Below are 20,920 nucleotides of genomic sequence, written 5' to 3' on the forward strand. Positions count from 1 at the left end.
TCACTACCACTGTGATGTAAAAAAAAAAGGTCAATGAATCAATGATCAAACTTTTTCATAGTTATCTGTTATGATGAATGCCAGTGTGGTTCAATAAGAATAGCTCTAAACTTGGGATTAGAAGATTGTGGTGCAAATCTGGGCACTGTTGTCCACTGGTGGGGTGATCCTGGGCCAGTTATTTTAGTTCTGTGTCAGAATATCTTCACGTACAAATTAGAGAGCATGCTAACAATAGGATGGGGTTTTAAGGAGTAAATGAATTTATACAAGGAGAGGAGATCATCCCAGGAATTGGATATTTTATGCAGTAATAAATATAAGTTGACTTTCAGAGTGCTGTTAAGTGAATCAGTCTGCATGATAAGCCCCTGACTTTCAGTCTTAGGAGTTTAAGACAAAAGACAGGCCTCAGTTTCTATGCCTAATATACTAAGACTTTTTAAAAGGGTCTGTGAAAACATCTTTTAGGTAAAGTTACTGCATATATTATAATATAAATGAAGATGAGTTCTAACAGCAGTGGCCACAACCACACGCTGTGAAAATGAGTAAGAACTTTCTGAATACAGAGAGGTCTTTTTAGTTACTTCTAAACTTGTCAGAATGATCAATTTTTATAAGTATGAAATGATAAAGATAAACTAAATATCCTCTACCAAAGGGAAGCTACTTTAAACCACCTTTGTAAATTAGGAATTGGTGAGTTCCTTCTTACCTTTCGGGTAGATATCTTTTAGAGGGACTTCTCCTGGGGGTAAAATCCTTACTACCTGATTCGTATCTAAAAGAGTCACACAATTGCTTTGTTTTGGAGTCCCACTTTTCTTCTTTCCTCTATAGAATGATGTATCAGTGCCACTTCGTTTATGCAAAGATGATGGTCTCTTCCAAGAATAAACTTCACTGGGTGACTGAAAAAAAGAAAGAGATTAAAGTACTGAAGTACCATATACTACATTCACCACAACCTTAACAATGCAGCCCTTTAAGCAGATACTAGTGGGAAACTAATGTTTCACAGGTATAAGAAAATCAAATTATTGGCTGGGTGCAGTGGCTCATGCCTGTAATCCCAGTACTTTGGGAGGCCAAGGTTGGTGGATCACTTGAGTTCAGGAGTTTGAGACTGGCCTGGGCAACATGGTGAAACCCCGTCCCTACAAAAAATACAAAAATCAGCCAGACATCGTGGCACATGCCTGTATTCCCAGCTACTGAGGAGATCTTGTCTTAAACAAACAAAAAATAAATAAAGTCATTTGGATGTGGTACAGGAGGTAGCTGCTTTGTCAATAATCATAATTTTCAGACAAGTGTAAAATATACAAGTTAAATTTTTTATCTTGAAATCAATTACAACTAAACAGAAGAAATATAGGAATTAGTTAAAAATAAACATCTATACATAATAGAACATAACTAGCATTTTTAAAGCCCTGGGAGGGCTTCAAAAGTGATCGGGCCCCTTCCCAGTCATTCTCTCTCTCTCTCCCCTAGATTTAACTCTTCTGGAATTTTGTGTTATTTTTCCCTTGCTTTACTTTAAATTTTTACCACATATGTATTTATCCTTCCTAAGATCATAAAGATAATTTCTTATGCTTTTTCTAAAAGTTTTAAGGCTTTATCTTTCACAGTTAAGTCCTTAGCCTATCAGGAATTAATTTTTGTGAATGGTATGAAGTGGGGATCTGCATTCATCCTTTTCTCACATGTATAGCTTATTGTCCAAATACCACTAACTTTTGCCCATAGCAACAGTATCATAAAACACAGTTTATATGCAGGTATCTGTTTCTGGGCACTGCATTTTGTTCTATGGTGTATTTTTCTACTCCCAGGCCAATACATGGTCTTAGTTACTGAAGTTTTATAATTATCCTTGAAATTTAATAGGAAGAGTACTTCTGTCTGGTCCTTCTTCAAAGATGTTCTGGTTATTGTTTGCCCTTGCAATAATGAGTTGCATTAGCTCTCTGCATCCTTGTCAGTACTTGGTATTGTCAGTGTTTTTTTATTTTAGCCGTTCTAATGGGTAGGTACTAGTATCTCATCATGGTTTTAATCTGCATTTCTCTAATGACTAATGATGTCCAATAACTTTTCATGTACTTATTTGCCATCCCTCTATCCTCTTTGCTTAAGTGTCTGTTCAAGTCTTTTGCTCATTTTTTTTTCACATTTACCTTTAATTTTACTTCTATATCTACCTAAACACAATGAAATCTATAAGTTCACAAAAATATATCCAATTCTAATCTAATAACTACATGGTTCGTTCTAGTTTTCTTCCTTTCAGTGTCTGTAATTCCCCCCTCCAACAGTTAAAAATTTGTTTTCATTATCCTTAATGTATTTTGTTACCCTTCATATATTTACTTTCTTGCTCAAGTCCACTGTATGTGACCCATCTCCCATCTCCACCACTAACCTTACTCCCTGGGCAGATGTTCCACTCTCCCTGCTTGGGTCCTGAAAGCCCATATGGGGCCGCACTCACACAGGGACACATACTTCACCTTACTTGGGCTCCTACATCCCACTCCAGACTGCCCCTTCACAGGAATGCCATCTTCATCCTGCTTGGGCTTAATGTCCGTCACTAGTGGTTACCTCTTCCCACCATAGATGTCCTTACCTTGCTTGGGTTCTGATCTTTGATAACTCACACTGGCCTACTATTTGCTCATTTGTAAAATTAGGCTATTTGCCTTCTGACTGTTAAGTTTTAAGAATCTTTATAGACTCTAGATACTAGTTTTTGTTGGAAGTGTGATTTGCAAATATTTTCTCCCAGCCTGTAGATTGTCTTTTCATTCTCTTAACAGTGTCTTTTAACAGAGCTCAAATTTTGATGCAGCACAATTTATCAATTTTCTCTTTATATATCATGTCTAAGACACTATTACTATGTTTAATAGAAGTGGTAACAGTGGGCATCCTTGCTTTATTCCTAATGAGAAAAGAAAAGAAATACTTTTGATGTTTCACCATTGAGGATGATATTTGCTAGATTCTTATAGCTATTTGGTATTAGATTTTAAAAGTATATAAGTAATAATTTAGATGCCACTGATAACTCTATGAAAAAGTTAATAAGAGGCAGCATACTCATTTGTCAACAGTTTTATACAGAATCCAAAGAAGCTCACATAAAGCAAGAAGGCAGTGTGGTGTGGTAAAAGGATGTGTGTTAGAGGGCTGGCTAGTCACACTTGAGCTCAAATCCCATTGCTTATAATCTTCGTGGCCTAGGGGATATAAGCTCTGTCTGTTACTGTTTTTTCATTTGTAAAACCTCATAGAATTGTTGTAAAAATTAACTATCATGTATGAAAGGTCTTAGAGCAGCACACTGCCTATTCTGTTGTAGCCTAAAAATATTACTGTCATCTTAAAGGCTGCCTAGCTGACTTTAATCTTCTATTTAGCAAATACTCATCAAATACCTCCTATGTGGTAGGTACCACAGTAAGTAGCAGGGATATAGCTTTTAATTTAACAAGGTCATTGGTCTTACAGGCTATAAGAATTTCTACAAGGTTAATACAAACAGTGCCTTAACTTAGCTTTTATTTTCTAACTTTTTATAATAACATTATACTTCTATATTGATTTCTTCAATCAGAAGAAGGTAATTAGAAGATCAATTTTTAAAAAGTTTTACCTCCAGAAAAAGTCCCAATTTTTTTTTTTTACAGCAGCAAACATTGTAGAAAGCCTATAAAACACATCTCTTTCATCAAGGCTGCTATAAACACTGTATTTCAATAACATTTCATTTTGAATTATATGATAGCAGATGCTTTTAACTTGATAATTAGGAAAACATACATCAGAGTCCTAAGCCACATATTATCCATTGAGTTTTAGATTTCAAATCTTATATCCTGAAGTACCCAGCATTCATTAACTATATTAAAATTTTGAGGCATACAAAATTGGAGTACTGTCAAGCAGAGCCCATATTTTTATCTTTAAATAATTCTATCATCCCATCTAAAAGCTACAAAGGAAATTATAAAAATTAAATGTTTAGTCAGAACACATGGAGCTACATCTAAGGTTATTAGATGGCAACTTGGACTGAAATAACTTTTATAATTAATTTCCCCACATTTCCATCAGAGGAAGATGTTGCCCAGTTTCACCTACAGTCAATTCAAATAGCTTCTCCTTTATAGGTAATAGTAGATAACAGAAGGGCCCATCTAAGAGAAAAATCAATTGAGACAATTAGCCATTATACTATAACCTGGATGCTGCAAAGATATGATAAATCAGAGCAAAACTCAATGGAAAATAAATCTATCTTCATGACTGTTGAAAATTTTAATCTACAATAATGACAACCCAACAAATTTAACTTTACACAGGAACAAAAAACCAAATATCGCATGTTCTCACAAGTGGGAGCGAAACATCAAGGACATATGGACACAAAGAAGGGAACAACAGACACTGACACCTACTTGAGGGTGGAGAGTGGGAGGAGGGTGAGGATCAAAAAACTACCTATCAGGTACTATGCTTATTACCTGGATGACCAAACCATCTGTACAACAAACCCCTGTGACATGCAATTTACCTATATAACAAACCTGCACACGTACACTTGAACCTAAAATAAAAGTTAATAAATAAATATATAGAATGTGTAGATGGAAAAATAATTAACTTTAAAAAATTCTAGAAGACATGATAGAAAATTCCCATCAGAAGATTAAGCATTTAAAACTGCATTACATGAACTCCCACATATGGAGAATACTCATTTCCCCCTACTAAATTCTATCATTGCATTATACTTTCAATGTTAATTTTTAAAGTGTAATGAAACTATTTAGGTATAACATATTTTCTACTGACTGATTTGGAAGGCAGACTTGATCCAACATGTTTACCAGGAAATTATGTTTTTAATTACCCCTCAAACAGGCTTACAGATTATAGATCAAACTAAGGGAAAGAAATATTTCTCCAATAATTTAAAAAATGGGTGCTTACCATGAGATCTGGAAAACCAACAACTATTGTAGCATAATTGTTCTCATCTGAGAGAATTCTGTTGGGAGAGGCAATCTTTTGTTCCACAGCTGAACTTAGATGTTCAGATGATAGTTGATCACTGGAAATTTTATGAGGTATGCTGAACTCTGTTTCTGAAAAGTATCAGACAAACATTAGACACCATATGCTCCTGAAATGCTCCAGGAATTAATTTTTTGCAAGATTTTATTCTCAATAAATCAAATGGAAAAGAACAAGTTAAAAAAGAGAAAACACTCTAAATTACATTCATGGGCTTTTGTTTGAAAAAATGCTGTCTTTATAATCAAGGCATCTTCCCAAAGTGATTTCAAGTATTTATAGAATTCAAAATTTTATTAGGAATAAATATTATAATTAATAGCTCCCTATAGAAAAGATGTAAAAACTGACCCAACCAAGGGTTGGCAATGGTATGTTTTAGATTTTTTTCATAAGTACTATTCATCCCCCAAAACTGCAATAAATTAAGTAGAAATCCCAATGGTCTGCAGAAAAAAGATGTTATCCTAAATTAGACTTGCAACCTAAATGTATATAAAAATACTTATCTGTCAGTTAAAAAAATTCAAGGACAGAGCTTACAACAGTGAACTTCCTTATGACAATTTGAGATAGTAGATTCTTATTTACTATTTCTGGTGTAGTGACTAAGTTTTTTCTTTTGGTGTAAACTTAACATAGGCTAGTGTTTTGTTCTTAAATGATTCTAGAGGACAGTATGTGTACAAGCATGCACTCACACAGCCATAAACACAGATGACATAGTATTTACCTTGTGTAGCTCCAAACCCCGTGCTGGGCGGCTCCTCTTTCAGCACATACAACTGGCAAACTCCACTACCCTCAGATTCGATGTGTGCAGGCTTAGTTAAAAGATATTTCCTGCAAACAAACAAAACATCTAGCTTAAGTGAAATTTTTCTTTTTCTAATAAGTCATAAGGCCAGACTAAGAAAAATTAGATTCTCCTCAGCCTCTTTTTTATAGTTCCAGTATAATTTGCAGTTTTAGAGTTTCATCATGGATTAACAAATAACTTCTCAACACTGTGTTAAAGAGCAGTGCACAACAGCAATACAGTAATGAATGTGAGGCAAAAATCCAATGCTTCCTATAAGAGAAAGGGTTGTGGGGGGAAGCAACTCTAATGGGGTACACCCTTATTATCATGTAGCCCTCTCGATAAAACTCTTTGATCAGCCAGGAAGGGGGAGTATGACTTCTGATTTGTGATCAGCTAGGAGACAGATGCCCTTACAACTGTAGTCTCCTTGATCTACTTATTTTTAACATTTCTAAAATATGGATGTATATATAGGCAGAAATCCTCTGCAATGAGATACTTCTGCTTGTCAGCAGAGGGGCAGAAAGAGTCTGCACTTAGCTAGTGGAGTTGTGCATGAGGGAAGGTGCTCAAAGTTGACACTGCCTTTCATCAAGAACTGCACAGTCCAATGGGTCAGATAACATAAACGTAAACATAACCACATCCAAACCAGAATACACAAGATAAAAAGAGAAAGAAACTTCTAAGGTGTGAACTCTGTGAATTTACAAAGAAGCAACAGCTCTAGGATGGAGACTGTGGCTCTTTGAAGGGAAAATCTACTTTGAAGTATCTCCAGTTTAGCAAGAATACAGTGAATTCTCAATGTACAAATAGGAAAAACCCCAAATAAATACGGATCATATGAAAAAGTCATGATTTTTTAACTGTTAATTTCAATGCCATTTTCTGAGAAGTGACATTTATTTTTTCTCCCCTCCTCAATTCTTATAAGTCTCATATATAGAGATGCTGCCAAACACAGAAATTGTTAAAAGACAGACACAGGAAAGACAGAACAGTAAAGATGTTGGATAATTGATAAATAAGATTGAGCTACAACATATTCCATGATACACTATATAAAGCCACTCACTGATTTGTTTTGCTCTCCACCAGAAGCCATTTGTCCTCTGCTACAAGGAAAACTGTCTTGAGGTTGATGGGAAGTGAGATGGTGTGAGTTCGCCCTTCTAGAACATCCAGTACAGTCAGGCTGTTCCTGGAAAAGAAGAAAACTGTATCTGAAAGGAAATGGTGAGGATAATGGTTGAGTAATCTGGCATAATCATTTCATGATACATTATGCAACCCGTAAAAAGAATGTTTTCAGACTAAGTAATAATATAGAAAAATGTTGATTGACAAAAACAGATAGGAAAAATTCTAAACTCTGTCAGGGTGTGTATAAGTGAAAATAATGGAAAGTAGTAACCATTGCCATGTTAGTAGTGGCTATGTCATGGAATTGTGAGCACTAGCTTTTCTTATGTCTGTTTCTCAATATTCTGCAATGTGGGCAAGTTACTTTAAATTAAAACATTCATAATTTGGTTACATTCACTTTATAGTAAACAAGTATAATCAAAATAGGAAATAGAATGGGCCAAATAAGAACTCCAGTTTAAATCCTCTATAATAAAGAGCTCACCCTTTTTCTTTGTAGAATACCAGCCAGTTTTTGTGTGAAAATTCTTTACACATTTTATAAGTTTCCTAAAGACAAACAAAACAAGATATTCACATTAAATGTGTCAGATACAGTCATGTCCCTCTTTAGCTACTTCCCCTTAAATAAAATAAAGTTCTTCAACTAGTGAAACATGTAATTCTCAAATAAGCTGTCTATTTATCTACTCTAAGACTCTTATGATAAAATGGATTAAACTATATATCAAAATTTACTGTGAACTTTGTACTAAAACCTCTTCAGAATAAATTTTTAAAAACAACACCAAACATTGTTAAGAAATAACAGGCTATCTGACGATTAACCATGGAATTTACACCATAAAATAAACACATGGGAAACACTTTGTTCCTTATATTAGGATACATTTATGACATTTTAAAAAATCACTTTTTTCATAGTCTTTTAAGACCTAAGTATGTTGACTTGCAGGGCAGAGGGTAAACCTTATTTTAAATCCATTATTTTTTTTCCTGAATGGCAGAATAAATTCTCTTGTGCTGGCCTACACTATTTACTTACTAGTTTAATTTAGTTAATAAACTAAAACACTTATTTGTCTAATAGAGGAAATTAGGTATCATACTCACAGTTTTATCATATAAATCCAAAACATAACTACATAACTGGAAAACAGGTTAAATTGACTTCATGATCAGAAATTTGTCAAAAATACCATATTCAAATAGTTTTTAATTTTCTCTTATTGTTAGTCCAGTCCTGGCAAATCTTCATGCAAGTATAATGTCATAAAAAGAATTTATTGATATTTAATTATACACATATCTATGGTTATATATATCGTGTTAAAATCTATATGTGCATAACAGGAAATTCTCTTGCGCATTACAACAAACAAAAGGCACTTAAAGGGATGGGCATGCGTGCATCTTTCTGGTTAGAAAGCTATGGAAATCCTTGGCAATTTGCTGGACAAATGTGGCGTTTCTTACAGCTTCTTCTTTGTTCCACCAGAAAGGTTTCTTAGATGTGAGCTTCTCTGAAGGGAGGATGAGAGAACGAAGGGCCCGGCCAGTAGTATCTAACAACAGGATAACATTACTCTGCAAATGATAAAACAGTGAAAAGCTCAAGATTTGTTCTTTTTTTTTTTTAAAGCAGCAAACTCTTGGCAACCTGACAGTGAAGGTTATAGTGATAAATCAAAACAAAGACAATATTGTAATACTTAAGACATATCACAAAGACATTAAGTGATTTTTCTTAATGAAGAATTCAAAATTTTTGGTGGTTTTATGAAGACATTTCTAAATATGTGATGCAGAAGGTATTCTCTTTAAATATTTTTACATAAAAACCACTCCCTTTTAAATATAAGCTAGTTGAACCATGATTCTGTTTTATTACCTAGTTATAAGGAAATTACAAGGATTGATGATTTTAAGAAGTTCACCTACCTATACCAAAATTATACTTAGAGAATGCTCTGTTGAAAGCTCTCTTATATTGTGCATAATTAAATCTCATTTATCTTTGTCACAAATCCAGGTTCAATTTAGAAAATAGGTATAAAATAGATATAAAGATGAGTAGGCAAGAAATATGAAGGACTCCAAGAAACTAGCTAGTAATGAGTGTTCCTTCATTTAGAAATTCACCAAGCTTGAAGAACCTTCATAACTGGTGCTGTAATAAAGTAGAAACAACAGATTTCTGCAGCATTATTAATCATAGCTATGCAATGATGTAATCTTTCAGTAATTAGGGTATGTTTTTTAAGAAAATAAATAAACCTTATGTGTTGAAATAAATGAACTGAAATACATGAAATAAAAACTTAACATTGAGAAAGCCAGAAAAAATTAAATATTTTAAAGGGATGCAAAGAAGTTGGCTTTTTAGTTAAAATATAAATAATTTTGAAGATTAGACTAACAGGTTTGCAGAAAGGTACCTGCAAGTTATTTGTCAGACCTCATTGTTACACAGGTGTCTTTTCTTTCTTTGTTTTATTTTATTTTAAATGTGGGGCTCCTCCAGTTATCCTAACTCTTGTGAACTTTTCATTTCAAGAAGAATTTCTTTTGGAGAAAATAAAGTCACAAAGCACATGAAGAATTAATACAAACCTTGAAAAATACAGAAAACAATAAAATGTGAAGTGTTTGTTCATTTATTCCATAATATTTATTGAGGAGCTTATATTTAATATATAAAGAATACAACAATGAATTAATCATGACCCTTGCCTTCTGTCATATAATTTAGTTAGAGAAATAAAAAGAAATGTAAAAAAATGAATGATTCATCTGCAAATCTAGCATCTCAGTGCGGGTTTAATTTTGTTTTACAAGCTAATTTTGTGGAAGTGTTCAAGAATTAAAATAGTATTTGCACCATATAACTCACTTCACACCATATACTCTGAATTTTATTTGTATAAAATAATTTTACTAAGCATCTTAACAAAGCTTAAATTTCTTTCATAAACATCACCCTTAGAATGTGTCATTCTGTATAAGATATAATTCTCCATTAAGAATGTGTGTTAGAAATATTCTTTTAAAAATTAACATATAAGAAGTATCATTCACCACTACTTGACAGTTTTGAAAATGGTAATGATACCTTAGAGTTTTCCTTAAGAAGAAAATAAAATTAAGTTAAAAATTTATAATCTCTATTCTAGATTAAGTATTTTTTGAATAAGTATTTTTTGATGGAAAAAATCTTTCTTGTATAATAAATATGTACAACATTAAAATGAATTCTTAGCACTTAAGCAATTTGGGATAATATTAGCCTTTGTAAGCAAAAGGAAGTCCTAAAAATGTTTCATGCCCCAAAATGAGTAAGCATAAGAATAAGCAGTTGATTAAACAAATATGATCAAGCAGAAAAAGAAGTTAGTATCGTCTTCCATTTTCCTACCTTTTTAGGGTCTAATACTTACATATTCATAACATGGCATAAGTGAACTGAAAAACTGTATCTTTCTAAGTGACAGAAAACATGTATTTCCAGCCACTGCTGTATTTAGAATTAGTTTATAAGCAATTGGCAACATGAAGGAGTTCTGTTGCTCCATCCTTTTAGATGTTAATGGTTTCCTTCTGTAAATGACTAATGATAGATTCTGTCTGGGTTTAAAAATAGAATTTTGCGTCACACATGAGTACATGTAACTGTGGTTTTGGCAGTCCTTTAAGGGGGGCAGGGAGGAGACGCAAGTGAGCAATTTTATTATGTTTGTATTTAACTGGGAGAAAAGTAACCTCTGGATGACCTCAATGTCCCTAAATCTGAAATTCTAAACTTTGTACAGATGTAATAAATAACCTCATGGGGAGTGGGGGAAGGGGAGGGTCTTTATTTTTAGGCATGGCAAAGTTTCCCTTTCCTTACTTAAGATTTTATTTTAGCAAGGAATTTTTGAACAACTTCTTAAACTAACCAGGGACATGCATCTGTATGTAGCAAAGCTTTATGTTAAAAAGACAAGGAATAGCCGAATTCATGGAAGTACTTCTCTACAATATTTTTGCTTCATTTTCAGTTAGGGTAGAATGAAGAAGAAGGAATTGATGGCAGTCTACTTATTATTCATTCCATTAGAATTATTTATCAGTTGTTAAATTTCACAGCCGTGTGCTGTTCACATGGAACTTTACAGGTCTGACATCTTGACAGAGGTATATTGTAAAATAGTTAAGATACTTTCTCTGGGAAAAGAGAAGGCAGTTTAGAGGACAGGTAGAGAGGAAGTATACAGATAAGGTGTGCAGGTCTGCTCAAGGTTCCGAAGCAGTTTTCTGGAAAACTTGAAACTGTGGCCAAAGGGATAAGTAAGGCAGTGTATAAGAAGGCAAGATGCTGGCTATGGAAGTAAAGCACAGCTTCACAATGAAAATCAGATTTTCTTTCATGAAAGTAATTGAAATTAAACAGGGTATTAATCAGCAATGTTACCAAATAATTGGATCTTTTGAGGAAATAAAACTCTTGCTGAGAACCTACAAATCTGGCACTTTTATTAAAGAATTTGTGTATGTAAATTTGACAGTTAATTTGACAGGTGAAAATGTGGCAGGACTGTTTAAATAAATATTCCAAATGTAGTCTCATCCAATTTTGACTGACTTACTAAACTACAAACCACCAACATATCATGTACCTTTTATGACACATTGTTTTGGCTATAGAGTTAAATTCAATGGCATCGATACTTTGTTGAAAATTTTTAAAGTAAAACCCTCATTCCAATTTTCAGGAGATAAAGTTTTATAAACAATATCTGGATATTTATAAATTCTGCTCCTAGGAGAAAGTAAAAGTAAAAATAAAAAAGTGAAAACAAAATCAGAAAAATACTTATAACTCAGAATTTATGATAATTTCTGGTGGCAAGGACTAAAGTTAAAGTTGACTTATTTCCTCAATGAACTACTGACATATTATGCGATACTTTTCTCTTGATTAGTGAAAGTATTATTTCTTGGTAGCACTTTGCTCTTTAAATATTCATAAGTAACAACACTGCATTTAAAAAATATTTTCCTATTATGAGTACTTTTTAATTTTCAAACTAATCTTTTTCCCCAAATCTGTAGTGAGTGAGAGAGTAGGTGATGTTTAATTCTGGTAGGGTCAATCCAATATGCTATGAATCTCAGTTCTGCTATGTACTTGCCAGACAAGTTATTTGAAGTCTGAGCCTCAGTCCTCTCATATGTAAATGTGGCTGAGAGCTACCCTCACTGGGCAGCTGGAAGAATAACATGAGTAATGTAAGCAATCTCTTACATGTTATGTTATCAGCATTTAACAATTGATCCTTATCTTTGAGACATTCATCACTTGCATTCCTGGATAACACACTCCTCAGTTTATCTATCTACTCTATTGGTCACTCATTTTCAAACTCATTTTCAAATCATTGATTCTTCCTCATCTCCCTGATTTCTTAATATTTTACTGCCCCAAGGCTTAGTGTTTGAACTTCTGTTCTCTATTTACATTCACTCCCTTGGTGAGTTCTTTCAGTCTCGTGGCTTTAAAGAACATTTGTTATTGAATCCCAAGCTTGTATTTCCTGGTAGGAGCTCTCCATTGAACTCCCGTCTTATCATCTATGTGGATATTTAATAGACATCTCAAACTGAATCTAATATCATCTGAGCTTCCCTCCCAAACTGATTGCTTCCCCATCTTAGTCACTGGCAACTTCAAGTTGCTCAGTCCCTAAATTTTACGGTTGTCCTTTACTCTCTCTCTCACCCCAAATATTGGAATTGTTAGGAAATCCTGTTGGTTCTACCTTCAAAATATATCTAGAATCTGTCATTGCTTATGAGCCCCATCCTCCTCCAAACCACCATTATCTCTTAACTAGTTTTCCTCATTGTGCCTTAGCACCTACAGACTATTCACACAGAGCACCCAGAGAAATCCTTTAATCGTGCTAGCTCCCTGCTCAAAACCTCCTAATGTCTTCCCCTTTTACTCATAGTCAGGACCCAGAAACTTCAACGGCCTACAAGACTCTACACCAGTGGTCCCCAACCTTTTTGGCACCAGGGACCAGTTTTGTGGAAGACAATTTTCCCACTGACTGGGGAGGTGGGGTGGGGGCTGTGTGGGGGTGTGGGATGGTTTCAGGATGAAATTATTCTATCTAAGATCATCAGGCATTAGATTCTTACAAGGAGCGCACAACCTAGATCCCTTGCATGTGCAGTTCACAATAGGGTTCACATTCCTATGAAAATGTAATGCTGTGGCTGGTCTGACAGGAGGTGGAGCTCAGGCAGCAACGCTTATTTGCCCACCACTTACCTCCTCCTGTGCAGCCCAGGTCCTAACAGGCCAGGAGCCAATACTGGTCTGCGGCCTGGGGGTTGGGGACCCCTGCTCCACACAACCTGCTTCTCACCACCCCCTTCACTTTGCCCCTACTCCAACCCACAGTGTAACCTCTTTATCTCACCTCCTCCTACTTCCCTCTTATTCAATCTTCCCCACTACACTTCTTTAATGATGAAGAGGCATGTTTCTAGACTATGGGCCTTTAAACCTACTATTCCTTTTGTCTAGAACTCTCTTCTTCCAGGTGTCTGTTCTCCTCTTCACCTCTCTACAATCTTTGTTTAAATATCCCTCTTTCAATTAGGCAATCCCTGCCTGCCTTATTTTAAATTGCAGTCTTATTCCCTCTTGTTTCTCACCTTCTAATTTAAGATATAATTATTTATTTTGCTTATTGTCTATCTTCCTGGATCAGAATGTAAGCTTTTGAGAACAAGAGTTTGTGGGTATTTTTGGTCACTGCAGTATCCCCAATAGGAGGCACATGATATATATTTGTTGAATGAATAATATGCTTAGTGTAGTACTTGGTATATACTAGATAGATAATAGGTATACAAAAACATTAGGCTCCTTTCTATTGGTATTGTATAGATTAACTTAGACCTTTAGAATTATCACTAATTGAAGCACAATCTGTCTTCTGATATATGTGTTTTGTTTGGACTCCGGGCATCTGTGCTTGTCACTAGCACAATCTTAGTGTACTAATCCATAGTAAATGATGGATAGAACTTGAGCATCATTAGATACTAATGGATCTCACTGTATTCCCTTTGGTGTATTTACATGACTGTCTCTACCAAAAAACGTCATTCGGTTCTCAGATAAAATGTCATCTCCTAAAAGGAAATATCTCAGCACTCTTTTTAATACCATTCACCTCAATTCCTCCTACCCCATCCGCATCACTTCCTTGGACATTACTCTGTTTCTATATGTAACAATTATCATTACCTGAAACTGGCATGTTCATTTGTTGGTTTACTTGTCTATCTCCCCAAAGTGAGTGTAAGCTTCATAACAAAGAATCATCTGACCTCAGATGTCAATAGTGTCAAGGTTGAAAAACCCTGACTTACCTGTTTCTAGAGGTATAAGTCACGTTGAAGTCTCTAGAGAAGTGAAGATATTAGCCTGCCTTTGTGGTACTGATAAAATGCAACTCCTGACCCATCCCTCCAGCTCCTCTCCTTGATCATCATGAAAGCACATCTTTTCAGTTATAGGTTTCTAATCACTCTTGCCTTTCATGTAAGTCATTCTTCACATAATTGTAGCCAGGTGTGCATTACCTGCTGCTCATGGAGAACCACTTGACCTTTGAGAGGACTTCCCAGTGGTGCCACTGTCATAAAAGGGTGCCAAACGCCATTGGCTGTTCTTGGGAAGATATCAAAAAAGTCCACAAAGAAGCCACTTTTCCCAGTCATATTCAAAAAGTACAGGGAAGCGGGATTGCATGTAACTACATAGAGAGTATTTTGTTCATTTTCTGAAATGACAAAAAGGTGTTAATTTTGTGGCTGGCAACCAATTTTCTAATTGGCCAAGAGGTCTAGTGAAAACTGAATCATGAATACACAGCTGGAACACAGAGTTGGAACTCAGCAGATGATTTGTATCATGGCTTGATTAGGCTGAAAAGACCATGAGAAACAACTCAGTTTTGACCCTAAATGTAGATAAGGTCACACCTATCTACTTGAAAAAATTGATTATCTATTTGTTCCCCAAAGAATGTCATATCTTGTGATAAAACCATTAAATATTAAACAATCCTCAATGTCAGGAAATTCTTCCTTGTATGACAGTAACGTGCTTAGTGCTACAGTGAAGGTCTGTTCTCTTGTTGGTTCAGATGGACACCAGTTGGTCAATGTCTTCTATCTGCTAATCTTGCATTTTCCAGATAGTTGCTAGCTCTTTAAGATTTTCTTGCTGTAAATAAGTAATTCCATTTTAAAAATCTTAGCTCTATGGATCTTATTTTCCAAATTTTTGTTCATATTTGAGTATTTCTTACTATAAAACCTCTGTCTTTTCAATCTGGGTACCTAAGTCCATTTCCTTCCATTTGAAGAAGTCAGTGCTTCTTCAAATTTCAAGTGCCTATGAATCACCTGGGGATCTAATAAAACTGCAGACTCTGCTTCAGGAGGTTTGGGGTGGGGTTTCAGATTCTGCCTTTCCAACAAACTCCCAGGAGTGGCTAATGCTGCTGGTTTGAGATCCTCCCTTTTGAGTAGCCAGGCTCTGGACTGTTTCTCATAATCTCTTATGTGGGCACCGTTGAAGCAAGGGATTAAGCTACTTTTGCATAATAAATGGTATCAGTATCACCTATCACCCAGGTATCTATTTTACAACGGTCATATTTTCCAAACCCCAAATTAAGACATGAGATATGACAATAAGATACGTCATTTAAATTTGGGACTACCCTGGAAAATCTGGAACACATATGTGTGTCTGTGTGCGTGTGCATCATATCTATTTATTATATATAATGATATATTATACATATCACACATATTATATATAAAGATATAGTATATTTAAATAAATAAGCTAACTGATAAGAAACACAAGTCAACACAAGGACTGAAAAAGACCTATTTTTTTAGGAGACAATGCAAACTGTAGATGTTACAATTTCAATTATCAGATGGAACCACAGAATTTATAATTTATGGATCTTTCATAATGCTTCCATTATCAACACAAATAAGTTCTATTCAACATTTATTGCATAATATAGGGCACTGGGAATACAGTAAAAGTGTTAACAGAAATGTACTTAATAAACTCATTAACTGTTTTCTCTTTTTGCAGGCATTAAATGCAGTTCAGTCTTTGTCTTAAACATATAGATACAAGATTTATATTTATCTTTTACCAATTTAAGAAAAACTGTAAATTTTTAAAAACACATATTTTTATTTAAAATAGATTTGTGGAATAAACTACATCAATAGAACTTACAGGCACAAAGACAAGATACCAATTTTTGTCTCAACAATTCTCATCTTATCGAGTTAAGAGACTCTCTCCCTTCCCCCAGCACCACTTCTGTTTATATCACCTTAGTAACTGACAGCAGTTGAGGAACTTCTGCCAAAATGTACCCAGGGCCCACTGCATGAATCAGTAGGTAATGGCAACAGTCCAAAAGTGTGGATGCCAAAAATTCACATTCTTTATTTGCCATCCTTTACAATTAGAAGTTTAATGACTGCAAATCACTCCAGCCCTACTTTCATGGTTCATGTAATCACCAAACTGGAATCCCAGCCAAAAAACCCAATGTTTCTCCTTTTTATTTTTCCCTTCTATTTTTAGCACATGCCTGGGTGTGTTTAACTTTGTGCTACAATTGTAATGAGAAACAGACATATGCATACAAACTCAGCACTGCTTATGTGGATTCCACAATAGCATTTTTTTAGGTTGTTAGAGGAAATTAGTTCTAAATTACATATAATTGCTATCCAATCCAAGAATGACAGACACCAAGTCTATCATAAACTTTTTGATGTCTAGAGATTATTTTAATCCGTCTTTTAAAAAAACATATGCAGGAAGGAAAGATCAAAAGAATAAGCAGACATACCATGTGATGTAGCAATGTCACAGATTATATTAATTTCATCCAATGGTATTCTCCATGAGGCACATTCTTCAGTAAAATTTAGGGATCTTTCTTCATGTCTTTCTATTGGATACTCCTGTATATTTATAAGTGCTGGACCCTATAATAAAGCAGTTATCTCAGTTAAGATATTTTGGTTGTCACCAAAATGTAGAAAAGCTAAAGTTCTTCCAAAATATAAACTTTAACATTCAAGTATTTAATATCCTGCTATATCTTTTTTCAATTTATTGACAGGCTTAGTACTCATAACAATAATAGTATCATACACTTGCACTTATAAATGCTTTCACATGTGCTATCTTATTTAATTTCTCACTTTTTCTTTTTACTCACAAAATATACCAGATGTAAAATGCCATAGAATTTCTCATTTCTTCATTCCTTCCTAAGGCGAGAGCCAGTTTTGAACTCCAAATATCAGGACGCAGAGCTGTCCAACCAGGAGAATAATTCGCAAATGAATGAGCCAGAGCCTGATACATTTCCATTGTGAAGAAGGATTTTTATGTCATTACACAGAAATGTAATGGTTAAACCTGGGTATTTTAAATTAAATGCAAAACATGTGGCATTTGAAATTTTTTAAAAAACGAAACTTACTTTTAACCACTAGTGGTGACTTATGAAGGATAGAGTATTTCACGCATGGTGATAATTATTCAATATAAATATAAGCAGAGGAGCTAATTTAATAATGTTAAGAATATTAATTCTGGGTACTTAGATAAGACTTCTTGAAAGAACGCTATAAATGTAAGCAAAAACCAGTGATTTGCATGCCCGACAGTCCTTAATTAATCAAAAATGTTTGGACTAGATATTGGCATCCATGTCCCCCGCCCACCACCCCTTTTCTATCTAGTCTATATCTTGAGGGCTAGGGAGTAAGAAACTGCATTTCTCTTACTCTCTTTAAAAAGGGTTCTGGAAATGATTTAGGTTTTGCCAATTAAATGCACTTGAATGAGATTTGGAAGGCAGAAAACAGGTAGTGGCCATCTTCCTGCAGTGATAGCAGACAAGGAGGCTCTGACAAAAATGAACAGTTGGATTAGCACATGTCTGGGTGTGTTTCACTTTGTCTTACTGTAAGGGTTGACAAACTATGGCCCCCAGGCCAGGTCTGAACCACAGCCTGTGTTTTTTTGTAAATAAAACTTTGGTGAAACACAGCCACTTCCATTTGTTTACGTCCTGCCATGGCTGATTTTGCACTATATGGCAGAGTTGAGTGGTTGCAACAGAATCTGTATGGCCACAAAACCTAAAATATTGACTCTCTGGTCCCTTAGAGAAAATGTTTGCTGACACTGCTCTACTGTGCTGCCCTCAGCAGCAGGGATGACAGCAGAAGCAGATCTTGAAATTACGAGTCCAGTGTTGCCCCTCAACTTCGGTTCCTGCTGCCCTTTCTAATGATTGTACAAGTATCTAATTTCTCACAGTAAATTCCTTTCTGCTTGAAATACCTAGAGGGACTTCTGTTACAACTAGTAACTGACAGTTCTTTCCTTTACTTTCACATGAAGACTGAACCTGGCAACAATGTGTGGCTAAAAAGAGGCCAAAAATCAAAAAGCACAAAGTATTAATCCCATCAGCACAAGACAAATATCACAGAGCAACTTTCCTAGGAAAATATGTAACATACCTGACTCTCATCATCCAATTAGCTCTTTAGAAAATCTATCTAGCATTTAGGAATTATCTACTGAGAGGCCAGCCTGATTTGAAAGTTAGAGCAGAAGCTAAAATAACATCAGAACAAATCATTTCTGAGATTGTTTGGATTATCTCCAGGGAAGATACAGCAAAATTTATAAGGTTCAGTATTTTAAGAGAAAATAATGATGATATTAACCTTTATGTCTATATGATGAGTTTCCACTGGACACAAGAGTTTTTGCATCCCACTTCTTGCCTGACCAATTGTCCAGTAGCCCATGAACGTCTGTTCTGGCAGAGGTAACCTGTTAAGGATGATTTGCAAAGTAAATATTTCTTATTGTATCCAAGTCATAGAAAAAAATAACAAGCCATCTATTATCAACCACACAAATAAATTTGAAGAACGCTTTACTTAGAAGTGAGTTATACTTCATTTTATTAAAAGACAGTGTATAAAATCATGTTTAAAATATACTTGAAGACAAAAAAGATCCCACATTTCAGAAACTAAGAAGGTAAGGCAAGGTCCTGTTTTTACCTTAATGACAAATATAATTGATTTACATACATACTCCTTTGAATTGCAGTAATTTAACATCTAAATTTCTGGTAGAGTATAGGAAAACTTTTTTTTTTTAATTGGAGGAATCTATCAATTTTTTCAGTCTATCCTTTTTTTTTTTTTTTTTTTTTTGAGACGGAGTTTCACTCTTGTTACCCAGACTGGAGTGCAATTGTGTGATATTGGCTCACCACAACCTCTGCCTCCTGGGTTCAAGCAATTCTTTTGTTTTAGCCTTCCTGAGTAGCTGGGATTACAGGCATGCACCACCACGCCCGGCTAATTTTGTATTTTTAGTAGAGACGGGGTTTCTCAGGTTGGTCTCGACCTCAGGTGATCCGCCCGCCTTGGCCTCCCAAAGTGCTGGGATTACAGGCATGAGCCACTGTGCCCAGACAATTCTTTTAAATTTGGAATCAAATAATGAAGAGTACACCATACTACTAGTTCCACATTTGTATGTTGTATAGGGCAAGTTTCATAGACTTTATTTTGGCATCTTAATTTTTTTCACTTTGAATTAAAATATAAAATACATACTAAAATGTCCACATAAATATGTCAGCTCTGCATACATGTATAACCAGTACCCAAAGAGGTAGAGCATTACTGGCATCCAGAAGCACCTGTGGGGCCACTTTCAGCACTAATCCACCAAGGTAGCTAAACGCTGATTTCTGATGGAATCATTCTGTATTTAGATTCCCTTTTATTTCAAATGACTTTCAAATAAGGTGATTTGCCAAAACCAACATGGCAATACTAAAGTATAAAACAGCAGATAATTTTTTTTAAGTCTTCATTTTTTTTTTTCTTTGAGACAGGGTCTCACTCTGTCACCCAGGCTGGAGGGCAGTAGTGCAATCACAGCTCACTGCATCCTTGAACTCCTGGACTCATGATCCTCCCACCTTGTCCTCCTGAGTAGCAGGGACTACAGGCATGCAAAACTATGCCTGGCTAATTTTTTTATTTTTTATTTTTAGTAGAAGCAGGGTCTTGCTGTGTTGCCCAGGCTGGTCTCAAACTCCTGGACTCAAGTGATCCTCCTGCTTCAGCCTCCGAAAGTGCTGGGATTACAAGTGTGAGCCAAGTCTTCACTTTTTAATCATACTATCTTTTATTTGAGTCTTTAAAATAGGAACCATTGATTGGTCATTTAATGCATTAGAAAATTAGTGATTCAGAGTTAAAAGCTCTTTAAAAATAATATGCACATGGCTACAAATTGAAATGTATCCTTGGAATGAGTTTGATGATCATTAAAAGAACACGTTTATATTTAGAAATTATTTTATTTACAGTAAAAAAGTAGTCTGACATAATATTTCCATATGCTTAATAAGATCATGTAAGGCTAAGATATTTTTTGCATAAAATAATGGAAGCAAACATTCTAGTAGAATATGCTTTTCGTCCCTTTTGAATGCTAATGTTTACCACAAGAGGAAAGAAATTAAAAAGAAATTTACATTGAAATTCTTCTAAGTCATATGACATAAACCTCTCAAAAGCACACACACACTTTTGAATCTATCATCTAAAATATATTTTAAGTATCTGGACAATTATCTCAATCGGTGACCCACTTACTTCCATCTTTTTAACAGGAAAGAATGTGTGTGTGCCGGGGGTCGG

The 20,920-nt window shown here is 34.9% G+C and overlaps 1 protein-coding gene across 2 annotated transcripts in view; it reads right to left on the minus strand.

Annotated features, from left to right (window-relative positions):
* Positions 1-20,920, minus strand: part of VWA8 (von Willebrand factor A domain containing 8) — a 393,780-nt gene that overhangs the window by 123,159 nt on the left and 249,701 nt on the right. For both annotated transcript variants that reach the window (XR_010123553.1, XM_054445896.2), the window contains exons 27-35: positions 18,914-19,022; positions 17,011-17,149; positions 14,693-14,892; positions 8,525-8,635; positions 7,533-7,597; positions 6,978-7,103; positions 5,828-5,937; positions 5,011-5,165; positions 719-914 (exon numbers count right to left, since the gene is read on the minus strand). Coding sequence is in view for 1 of the 2 variants with exons in the window: in XM_054445896.2 (XP_054301871.2) it covers positions 719-914; positions 5,011-5,165; positions 5,828-5,937; positions 6,978-7,103; positions 7,533-7,597; positions 8,525-8,635; positions 14,693-14,892; positions 17,011-17,149; positions 18,914-19,022 (1,211 nt within the window). In the remaining variant the exon portion in view is untranslated. The remainder of the gene's footprint in view (positions 1-718; positions 915-5,010; positions 5,166-5,827; positions 5,938-6,977; positions 7,104-7,532; positions 7,598-8,524; positions 8,636-14,692; positions 14,893-17,010; positions 17,150-18,913; positions 19,023-20,920) is intronic.

This window comes from Pongo pygmaeus, chromosome 14, assembly GCF_028885625.2.
Source record: "Pongo pygmaeus isolate AG05252 chromosome 14, NHGRI_mPonPyg2-v2.0_pri, whole genome shotgun sequence".
Lineage (NCBI taxonomy): Eukaryota > Metazoa > Chordata > Mammalia > Primates > Hominidae > Pongo > Pongo pygmaeus.